Genomic DNA, 12,288 nt, shown 5'->3' with positions numbered 1-12,288 from the left:
TCCAAAGAGTTAGCACAAACATAACAGACTGATCGCAGGCCCACTAGCCTTTACACTTTACATTCTACCCACTCCCACCCACTCCTTAAAATTCACATGCTAGGAATGAGCGCAGGAATTATGAAATTTTTAAATGTAGTTTGCAACTCAATAACGATCCAACCCTTGGTTTTGGGTTGACTTAAGATATAATTCTCAGTGTGATCGATTTTAGTTAAATGCAGAGTTCAAAAAGCCAATCATTCCTTGCCCATGCTCTGGTGTGTAGAGTTCGAGATGGCAGCAGTTCAGACATAAGCTGCAGCAGATTCTATTAGAATACTTTTATGCTTTAAAAAGAATCTTAAAGAAACTTCTGCTTAAATTTATGATAAGTCACACTACTCTATACTAAGTTCCTGGACAAGACATTGAGAGAGAAAATTCGGCTCCAATGCTTTTCATTATTGGAACAGCATGTCACAATTGATAAGTGGGATCAAATGCAAACACACAGCTTTAATAACTAAAAATAATCACATTTGTCTGAATTTCAACCTCATTACCATGACTGATTTATCAATGGCTATCACACAGCTGGTTGTGATTTTATTTCATCATCTTGTAATTGTGAGCTAACTTTTAGAATGAGTGGGTCAGCATCGTTGCAAACCAGTGTTGACAACATTCGTACAATGTGAGAAATTTGTCCTAATTAAATTCTCTTGAGTAGTGAACGAGGGCAAAAAGCTCCAATTTCCAGGCACCATGCCCAAAATCTAACCCACGCTGATATTACAAACGTCACCATAATAGTAAAGGTAGCTTCTGATGCATCCCCACAGCAGAGCGTACACTGAATGTCCAGGTTTTTAAATGATCGACTCTCTTCCAATCCCCTCTGTATTCCTTCTAACCTTTCTATAATATGTACTGCTCTATTTCCAAATTATTGTAGAAAAAGAAGATAGAGCTGTAGGAGAAGACCATTGGCTAATTAAATATGTTCCATCTTTACTACAGCCTCAATTATGCTTTACTATCTTTGGAGATCAAAATTTTATCTAATTCAGGTATGAATATATTAAATGAGTCAGTCACCACTACTGCCTGAACTAAAGAATTCTGAAGAGCAATGACATTCTGAGAGAATAATTTTCTCCTTCTCTCACAGGCTATGGTGAAACGTGTGGTCGGGTCGGAATTTTTGGTGTGACATCTAGATAATATTGCTGCATCTTTTATACTTTTCTCAAGCAGCTTAAAAAGATACTTGCTGGACTGTGGCAAGTTTCCAAGTGAACATAGAACATAGATCAATACAGCGCAGAACAGGACCTTCAGCCCTCGATGTTGCGCCGACCTGTGAACTAATCTACACGATCCCATCATCATCCATGTGCTTATCCAAGGACTGTTTAAATGCCCCTAATGTGGCTCAGTTAACTACATTGGCTGGCAGGGCATTCCATATCCTTACTACTCTCTGAGTAAAGCACCGTCTCTGACGTCTGTTTTAAATCTATCATCCCTCAATTTGTAGTTATGCCCCCTCATACAAGCTGACATCATCATCGAGGAAAAAGACTCTCACTGTCTACCCTATCTAATCCTCTGATCATCTTGTATGTCTCTATTAAATCCCCTCTTAGCCTTCTTCTCTCCAATGAGAACAGACCCAAGAACCCCAGCCTTTCCTCATAGGACCTTCCCTCCAGACCAGGCAACATCCTGGTAAATCTCCTCTGCACCTTTTCCAATGCTTCCACATCCTTCTTGTAATGGGGTGATCAGAACTGCACACAATACTCCAAGTGAGGCTGCACTAGCGTTTTGTACAATTGAAGCATAACATTACAACTCCAGAACTCAATCCTGCTATCAATAAAACCTCACACACTGTATGCCTTCTTAACAGCAGTATCAAACTGAGTAGCAACATTCAGGAATCAATGTACATGGTCACCATGATCCCTCTGCACATCCACATTACCAAGAATATTTCCATTGACCCAGTTTTCTGCCTTCCTGTTATTCTTCCCAAAGTGAATCACCTCACACTTATTTGAATTGAACTCCATTTGCCACCTCTCAGCCCAATTCTGCAGTTTATCTAAGTCTCCCTGCAACCTGCCACATTCTTCCACACTGTCCACCACTCCACCGATTTTAGTGTCATCTGCAAACTTACTAACCCATCCACCTATGCCTGCATCCAAGTCATTTATAAAAATGACTAACAGCAGTGGTCCCAAAACAGATCCTTGTGGCACATCACTAGTAACCAGACCCCAGGCTGAATACTTTCCATCAACCACCATTTGTTGCCTTCTTACAGAAAGCTAGTTTCTAATCCAAATTAGAATTAGAATCCCTCCAGTGTGGAAGCAGGCCCTTCGGCCCAACAAGTCCACACTGACCTTCCGAAGTGTAACCCACCCAGACCTGTTCCCCTACCCTATATTTACCCCTGACTAATGCACCTAATCTAACCTCATGCACCTAACATCCCTGAACAATAATGGCTTGTAAATAGCCAACCCCATTGCCAGTTGTGACTTTACCAAATTTTGCCAAAATTGTCGAGAAAACATATTCTTCGTGGGTTTAATTCACCATATGCTCCAAATAATCTTTGTGTTTGTCACTGGGCACCAAAATCTCCAGCATGCTCCAAGGCCATCAGTCATAGGCAGCCCACATCCTACATGGACCATATTTTAAGAACTCTCACAGAGCATTTCTAAGCACTTGCAGCACACTTCCAAACTTCAATGCACCGGCATTTATTATTGTCATATTGTTGCAAGGACACAGTGCACTCAAGGACAGCCCATGGATGAGACAAAGTTACATCTCCAGAGCTCACTCACTCTGAGACTACCTGGATGCTTGCAGCATTCCTGCCTTCATAGTCTTAGCTAGCTTTTTGAGCATTATTTTATACAGTTATCTCCATGTTCTGTTACAATAGTGCGTCACCTCCCATTTCTTCACAATGAACCTCACCTGTCCATTCCAACAATATGACCTTTTGAAGTTCTGCACTGCCCACCTCACTGTTAACAGTTCTTCTATGTTTTGTGTCATCCACAAATTGTCCTCCCCCGTCCGCGATACAGAGCATTTATATATAATCAGGGCAAGCAACGATTGCAATGCCATCTCCTGAAAACTCCACTAACAACTTTCTTCCAGCCCAACATATACCTATTAACTATTATTCTCTGCTTTCTATCTCTCAGCCAATTTTGTATTCATGTTGCTACTGTCATTTTTCTTCTATGAGCTGTAATTTTATCGCACGTCTGTTGTGTGGCACTGTATTGATCGCCTTTTGGAAGTTCATATCAATAGCCTTGCCCTCATCAACCCTCTTATTTGCCTTTTCAAAAAAAACTCCAGCGAGTTATCAAAACACATTTTCCCTCAACAAATCCATGCTGACTCTTTTGAACCAACCCACATTTTCCATGTGATTATTATTTCTTGACATTACCCCAGTCAGGAAATTAAAATGACTGGTCTGCAATTGCTGGGACAATCTTTATCAACATTTTTGAGGAAGGGCATAATATTTGCAATTCTTCAAGCATAATGTCATAGAGTGTTACAACACAGAAAGAGGATCTTCAGGCCATTGGGTCTACACAGCTCATCAAGCACCTAACTCCCCTAATCCCATTTCCTAGAAATCCTTCAGCATCAATCTTAGTCCAGAGAACTTTAAACATTTATAGATATTGCCTTGGAAATTTTCATTCTCACTTCCTTCAATATCCCTTGGAGCATAATTGCCTTATTAAATTAGATTCCCTACAGCATAGAAACAGGCCCTTCGGCCCAACCAGTCCACACCGACCCGCCGAAGAGTAACCCACCCAGACCCACTTCCCTCTGACTAATGCACCTAACACTATGGGCAATTTAGCATAGCCAATTCACCTAACCTGCACATCTTTAGACTGTGGGAGGAAACTGAGCACCCAGAGGAAACCCACGCAGACACGGGGAGAATGTGCAAACTCCACACAGACAGTTGCCCGAGGCTGGAATCGAACCTGGGTCCCTGGCGCTGTGAGGCAACAGTGCTAACCACTGAGCCACCGTGCCGCCCCTTATCAATTGTAAGTACTAACAGCTTAGCCAATACCTCCTCCTTTTCAATATTAAACCTTTCTAATGACTGACTTTCCTCTTCGGCCACCATAACCTAGGGAGCATCTGCCTCATTGGTAAAGACAAATTTCAAAGTATTCATCTAACACGTTATCCATGCAGCTTGCCTTTATGTGTCAATCCTCTTTATTGTCTCTAATCAGACGTCCTCCTCCTTTTACGACCTTTTACAACTGATAAAAATTTGGGGATTTTCTTTTATGTTAGCCGCCAGTTTCTTCTCATAATCCATCTTTGCTTTTCATATCTACTTCTCAACACACTTCAGCTTGCTCCTCCATTATATTTTTTATTAGTTAACATTTTTTCTTCTTTAAATTAATTAACATCTCATTTATCACCCAGAGAGTTTCAGACTTGTTCTACATTTCTCTTTTAAAGGATTATACCTTGACTGCGCTCAAACCATTCAAAGACACCCCAGTGTTCAAGTACTGTCTTACCAACCCAGCCCAGCTTAGCTCTGTCCTTGTGCCACTGAACCTAGCTGTCTGCCAGTTGACTGTTCTTACTCTGGATCGATCGGTATTGTGCTCTGACCAACCCTCTGTACATTTGCCATAAGACTTTCCTGTTTTTATTCTCCATCTCTTTTGCAATATGAACCAACATTCCAATTGCTTTCTATATAATTGCTGTACCTGTACGCTAGGTTTTGATGATTCGTTGTTAGAGGTCACCCAGACCATTCTGCCACACTAATCTCTCTCGCTGATTTATGTTTATGTTTTGGCTTTCTATTCTTCCTTCCACAGCGGATAACCTCCTGTTTTCCCAAACTATAGAAGGATAAGGATACCAGAAGAATATAATCATTTCCACACGCAGAGATGATTATTAAGGTAGCATTTAATTTTCTGAACTGACATTGAACTTCCTACATGATGATTCTATTTATCAGCACAAGTAAAAATACTCCATTTGTGAATGAATGCCAAAGCATGGCACACACCTGGAGGAAACTCACTCTAGTCAACTCACAGACTCTGAGGCAGCCTGACCACAGCCACAATGTGCTGCGCATGGGCTCATTTAGTGGGCTCACTTAGCGGATAGTGAAACTGCTGCCTGTCAGTAGTTGTATGAGCCATTCAGTTAATTAGAATGGCTGGCAGCTCAGTTCCAGTGGTATCAGAACTCCATACTGGAGGTTGCAATGAAGGATAAAGGCCCAAGTGGATCGTTGAATGCAGGCATGTAATAGGAAGGGCTACCTCAGGGAAATGGACTTGATTCTTAAGCTTCAAGCAGGGAAGACATTATGCATAATGATCGCCTTCTGAAGAGTGTACATTGTTAAAAAATTGCAAAACAATATCAGCCATCTGCAGCCACCTGCCTACCAATGCTAATTTTTAATAGGATCAATTAAACCTTAACTATTGGGTTGGACAGCCTACCGTTTTTACATACCCCACTACCAAAAGGATTCCCAGCAGTGACATGTAATAACCAACACTATATATCATTTTGTGTCTCCCCTATAGCGTACTTTCATAGAATTATAGAATCCCTACAGTGTGGAAGCAGTCCATTCAGACCATCAAGTCTACACTGGACCTCCAAAGTGGACAGTGAAGAGGGTTACCTCAGATTACAACAGGATCTGGACCAGATGGGCCAATGGGCTGAAAAGTGGCAGATGGAGTTTAATTCAGATAAATGTGAGGTGCTGCATTTTGAGAAAGCAAATCTTAGCAGGACTTATACACTTAATGGTAAGGTCGTAGGGAGTGTTGCTGAACAAAGAGACCTTGGAGTGCAGGTTCACAGCTCCTTGAAAGTAGAGTTGCCGGTAGATAGGATAGTGAAGAAGGCGTTTCGTATGCTTTCCTTTATTGGTCAGAGTATTGAGTACAGAAGTTGGGAGGTCATGTTATGGCTGTACAGGACATTGGTTCGGCCACTGTTGGAATATTGCATGCAATTCTGGTCTCCTTCCTATCGGAAAGATGTTGTGAAACTTGAAAGGGTTCAGAAAAGATTTACAAGAATGTTGCCAGGGTTGGAGGATTTGAGCTATAGGGAGAGGTTGAACAGGCTGGGGCTGTTTTCCCTGGAGGGTCGGAGGCTGAGGGGTGACCTTATAGAGATTTATGAGATGCATGGATAGGGTAAATAGGCAAAGTCTTTTCTCTGGGGTTGGGGAGTCCAAATCTAGAGGACATAGGTTTAAGGTGAGAGGGGAAAGATATAAAAGAGACCTAAAGGGCAACTGTTTCACACAGAGTGTGATATGAGTATGGAATGAGCTGCCAGAGGAAGTGATGGAGGCTGGTACTATTGCAACATTTAAGAGGCATTTGGATGAGTTTATGAATAGGAAGGGTTTGGAGGGATATGGACCGGGTGCTGGCAGGTGGGACTAGATTGGGTTGGAATATCTGGTCAGCATGGATGGGTTGGACTGAAGGGTTTGTTTCCATGTTGTACATCTACATGACTCTAAAAGACTCATCCCCCTACTCTATCTCTGTTGTTATGAAGATGTGGGTGTACCTTGAAAAGAGTTAAAAACAGCAGAACTACCAGACACAACACCAAGTCTTCTCACTGAGGAAACATTGTAACACTGAGTTGAACAACTTTGGAGACAAAAACAAATTTGAATTCATCCAATCAGTTTAAATTATACCCCGAAAAAATACCAACTTCCAATCAGGTTTGAATTGAGGATATTGAGAATCTTAAAAGCCAATGACACAATCCGATGGTCTGTGGTATAGGACTGGGCCAAATTGAATATTTGAGGGGAGAACTGCCAATCCTAGCATGTAACAGACTGCTTAAAAAATACTCTCTTAAAAGTCCCTTTTCGATCAGTAACTTGTGATGCAGAAATTCCTAACAAGGAGAAAAGAAGACACAGGAAGATCCGAATACAAGAACCTACAGCTGCCTGGTTTTGAGATAAGAAGTGTTGTTTTGTAAATCTTAATTGGGAGTTTTATTGGACTAGTATTATAGAAGGGAAGATAAAAGATAGATTAGGCAAAAAAATTGTAAATAGTGGTGAGTTAATTATTCTCTGTTATACCTTTAGCAATACAGTTGTTAAGTTTTACTTTATATATATCTTGGCCACTCAAGTCTTTACAGATTACTGCACAAGATAAATCTTTTCTGTGTTGCTGATTTTAAATTAAGCAGGAGGTTTACCCCATGTCGTAACACTGTAACCCAGTATTTCCCATGACTAATCCATCTAGTCTGCATCTCCCTGAACACTATGGGCAATTTGGCATGGCCAATCCACCAAACCTACACATCTTTAGACTGTGGAAGGAGACCAAAGCACCGAGCGGAAACCCAAGCAGACACAAGGAGAATGTGCAAACTCCACAAAGACTGTCAACGGAGGGTGGAATCTAACCTGTGTCCCTGGTGCTGTGAGGCTACAGGGCTAACCACTGAGCCACCATGCTGCCCTTTCCCATCTTTATTTGTACCATTAACTAAGTTGGCCACCATGCACAATGTTCCTTCATTCAGGTCACCAAAAGAGGTTGCAAATTGTTCCATATTCAATAAATATGGGGCTAGAATTTCCACAGGGATTCTCCTGATTGTTGTGGGTGGCACGGTGGCACAGTGGTTAGCACTGCTGCCTCACAGTGCCAGAGACCCGGGTTCAATTCCCGCCTCAGGCGACTCTCTGTGTGGAGTTTGCACATTCTCCCCGTGTCTGCATGGGTTTCCTCCGGGTGCTCCAGTTTCCTCCCACAGTCCAAAGATGTGCAGGTCAGGTGAATTGGCCATGCTAAATTACCCGTAGTGTTAGGTAAGGGGTAGATGTAGGGGTATGGGCGGGTTGCGCTTCGGCGGGGCGGTGTCGACTTGTTGGGCCGAAGGGCCTGTTTCCACACTGTAAGTAATCTAATCTAATCTAATCAGCAGATACCTCAGAGGTGGTACAGATAGACTTCAGATAAAAATGACAGAAAACAAGAAACAACCAGAATGGTATAATAATTTCCACCTGCAGAGTTGATGATTAAATACATTTCATTTTCTGAACTGGCGTTGAACATGGTTCTATCAATCAGCATAAATGATAATGCTACTCATAATGTCCAATGGTATTTACCTGGGCTGTGATTTATTTCATTTTCACAGTTGCTTTGTTTTTCATTAACTTCCTCAGGCAGGTTCAAGATGTCTGCTGGAGTCTTATCGTGATTGTCCATATCTTTGGTCACCTGAACATCAGTGTTGTCTTCTTTGTCTGGAAATATAAAAAAATCTTGATGACAAATGGAGATATGAGCCTTGATTGTTCTGTACCTACAAGCATTCTTCCGTTTCTTGAGCATCAAATTAGAAGGTAGAAGTCGTGGGCTTGGCAGGCGAAGAAATGGAGAAAAATGGACACAAAAGGGAGACACAAGTCTGGAAATTCCTTGGGCCCACTTTGCCGGTGCAACCGAAGGTGGGAAATCCCACCTGACCTCATCCTGGCTGGATCGCACTTGAAACGCAAGGAGGAGACCTTTGCAGTGGTGATGTGATCTGTCAAAATCCGCAAAAACACATTGTTGGTGTCCTCCTCAATCCAAGCGAATTCACTTTTTTAACCTCGACTTGAACTCTTTAAAAATTCCAACTGGCAAAAAAGCAAATTCTCTTTACTTATTTTTGTTTATTCACTAGAAATTTCTTTGGGGTTCAATTCCTTGTACTAACTTTTGGGGCCTTAGTGCTAATTAAAAGGGAGTTTAGAGTGATTTCAACTGAGGTTTTTCAAGAATGTAAATTTTCTTTCACACAGGAACAGGATTAAGCCATTCTATTTGAGCCCTTTTCCGCCATTCTGGCTGATCTGTGGCCTAACTCCATGCACCTGTTAAAACTAACACCGACTGCCACTTGCGGAAGAGAACTCCAAACATCTACTACCCTTTGTGTGGAGTAGTGCTTCCTAACATCTCTCCTGAACAGTTCGGCTCTAGTTTTGAGACTACGACCCTAGTTCCGGAATCCCCAACCAGTGGAAACAGTTTATCTTTATCTACCTTGCCTTTTCCTGTTAGTATTTCCTGGTGAACACCACTCGCCCAGATGCAAAAAGTAAAGGATTGCAAGAAGGAGCAACGTTTAAAGGACCGGCCTAGACACTTGGGACCTCTGCAGAACCAGAAGATAGTCTCCTTTTTTTGCGGGGGGACCTGCTAGGTAGAAATTAGATTATGTTCTCCCTACCATGGGAATTTCAGGCCAATGATTCAATGGGCTGGAATTTCTAACTGCTAACTTTTACTGAAAATAGAATGGTGAGGGCATTCACTTTGCAACCAGTTCCCAGTGCGGTGCATTAATTTAGTTTCACAATAATGACTCAACTGTACGTGGCTTCATGCAACAATGAAGGCTGAACAGCAAGGTGCTCTGGTTTCCTCCCACAATCCAAAAAGATGTGCAAGTTAGGGTGAATTGGCCATGCTAAATTGTCCATAGTGTGAAGTGCATTAGACAGAGGGAAACGGGTCTGGGTGGGTTACTCTTCAGAGGGTCGGTGTGCACTTGTTGGGCTGAAGGGCCTGTTTCCACACTGTAAGGAATCTAATCATAATCTAATCTAGATGAGAATCGCTTTTTGAGTGCTGAGGTGAACAAAGTAACAAAAACGAACAACTGCAATTGCTGTAATCAGCCTGTGTTTGATGTGTCTGTCAAACATCTCACTTTGAGGAGAAAGTGAGGACTGCAGATGCTGGAGATCAGAGCTGAAAATGTGTTGCTGGAAAAGCGCAGCAGGTCAGGCAGCATCCAAGGAGCAGGAGAATCGACACTTCAGGCATGAGCCCTTCTTCAGTTTCTTGAAGAAGGGCTCATGCCCGAAACGTCGATTCTCCTGCTCCTTGGATGCTGCCTGACCTGCTGCGCTTTTTCAGCAACACATTTTCAGCAAACATCTCACTTTACCAACATGTTTCCTTCAGCACTCAGTCTTGCACAGCAGGTGCAGCTGTTAAATGACTGTATCTCTAAATTAAAGCTGTAAAGTAGATCCTCCGTTTAACTCTTTGCCTGACTTCTACCTACACACCAATTACTACACATCCTCTGCCAAACCTTCATTGTAACTTTGGTGAAGGAAATGTAAAGGTCCCAGGGAACCAGTGTTATACTCATTGTTTCTAAGGTTTTGACAGTGAGAGAATAGGGAGTGCCAACACAAAATTGTCTCATATTGATCCTGACAATCTTTAGAACAGTCTTAATTCCCTTTGATTATAGCTTCAGAATTGCGAAGCTGAATGATCTGAGTTTTGATGCCAAAGTGAAAATCTTGCTCAGAGATATCGGGTATGATTTAATGAGAATCTGTTGAGGCTATTTGCTAAGTTGTGAAAAAAAAAGAAAGTGGAAGGAAGTTCAAATTGTTTGAGAAATAAAATCATAGTTCAGTCAACACTTTAGATGTCTGATGATACTTTAAATATAATGCGAATCAGACAGGTGTATTTACCGACTTGATTTCATGAAAGAAAATCACTGTTTAATTGTGTAACTTTGTACTACATTACATGGCATTAAATATTGAAATAGATTAGAAGTGTAATGAATGAATTCTATATTCAGAGATGCTTGACAATTCAGTTTATCCACTCAATACTGCCTCATACTATTGTAATTAGTCTTCCCTTAATTTAGCACTTTCACTTGAGGTCCAGTGTTGCCGTTATCCATAACTACCTTAAAACTTATGGAATTATGATCACTGTTCCCAAAATGCTCCCCACTGAAATGTCAATCGCCTGGCCAGGCTCATTTCCCAACACAAGGTCTAGTACAAACCCTTCCCTAATTCCACCATCTATACGTTGTTTCAGAAACCCGCCTGGATGCTTCGAACAAATTCTGCCCCATCTGAGCCCTGGCCCTAAGGAAGTCCCTCATTCCTGTTGAAGGGTTTTTGCCCGAAACGTCAATTTTCCTGCTCCTTGGATGCTGCCTGACCTGCTGTGCTTTTCCAGCACCACTCTAATCTTGACACTACGGGAGTCTCATTCAGGACTGCAGAAGTTAAAATTACCCATGATAACAATTCTGTTCTTTTCACATATTTTCATTCGGTGAGTGCCTTTCAGCCTCACTATGAATAGCACAACATACATTGTTGAGAATGATGTTTAAAATTACTACACCACTCTCACCAAGAATCAGGGCCATTTGGCCCCAGTCCATATTAAGTGTGGCCAAGTCATTGATTGGCAAGTAGATTTTGATTTGTGGAATACCATAATTACTAATTAAAATGGCATATGTCTATTTACCAGAAGTAAATAGGGCTTTAACAATTAAGAGAGGAATGAATAATTCATCTCTTAAATAAATAGTATTTAACAAACTAATTTACTATCCAATAGACTTCTTAGCTTGGCTAAAGTGCCAATCTCAAACAGTCTGAACCCCAGCCTACCTTCACAGAGTCCTGTCTTTTGACCCAATAATTGGGAATGACGTCTATGCAATGCTTTGCATTTATTCATTAATTGTCCCACATCCTCATAACCTGGCTCACTCCTTGCTAGGCACTGCACCAAGTTTTCCTTGTGACAGGTTGTTTAATTTGGCGCAAGCTGAAGCAACTAGGAAGCTAATTATCCAGAGGGGTTTTCTCTAGATTGGTAGTAACTTATAAACATTCAGCTCCTCCCCTTGAGAAAGACCACCGTTTGAAGGTTACAAAACCAAGCAGGAAAAATCATCTTTTACAAACATTGGGAACTTGGTATTGAAACATCAGAAACGTGAGAGGCCTATGCTCAAAATAATCCTTTGTAAAACTGACATAAAGTTCATTGAGATACCTGGAAATACTTCAAAGGCACCTTGTCTAATTGGACCACTCAAGGGAATGTCAGCATCTTCAGCAGTTTTGTGGAAGAGGTCAAAGGAATATCTCTGCAAAACGCAAAGTAAAATAATAATGTCAGTGCCAGTCTTGTCATTGTCAATACAGACTAGAATAAGACAAGCCTATTATCAGGTATACAATTTAAAACATTTCCCAGAGGATCTTGCCAATTACTTTAGTGCCACTGTTAGGTCCAAATAATCACCTAACATTGATGTTAGTAATGCCATGTTAATTTTCAAACCATCAAGAATATTCCTGTCAAAGAA

General features: G+C 41.4%; 1 protein-coding gene across 1 annotated transcript in view; it reads right to left on the bottom strand.

Annotated features, from left to right (window-relative positions):
- Nucleotides 1-12,288, bottom strand: part of LOC140482116 (uncharacterized) — a 119,359-nt gene that overhangs the window by 57,459 nt on the left and 49,612 nt on the right. Inside the window, exons 4-5 of the mRNA XM_072579107.1 lie at nt 11,973-12,066; nt 8,246-8,383 (exon numbers count right to left, since the gene is read on the bottom strand). Of these exons, the coding sequence (XP_072435208.1) occupies nt 8,246-8,383; nt 11,973-12,066 (232 nt within the window). The remainder of the gene's footprint in view (nt 1-8,245; nt 8,384-11,972; nt 12,067-12,288) is intronic.

Source organism: Chiloscyllium punctatum, chromosome 1, assembly GCF_047496795.1.
Source record: "Chiloscyllium punctatum isolate Juve2018m chromosome 1, sChiPun1.3, whole genome shotgun sequence".
In the NCBI taxonomy this organism is placed as follows: Eukaryota; Metazoa; Chordata; class Chondrichthyes; order Orectolobiformes; family Hemiscylliidae; genus Chiloscyllium; species Chiloscyllium punctatum.
Note: the sequence above shows the minus strand (reverse complement) of the source record. Positions and strands in the feature narration are given on the sequence as shown.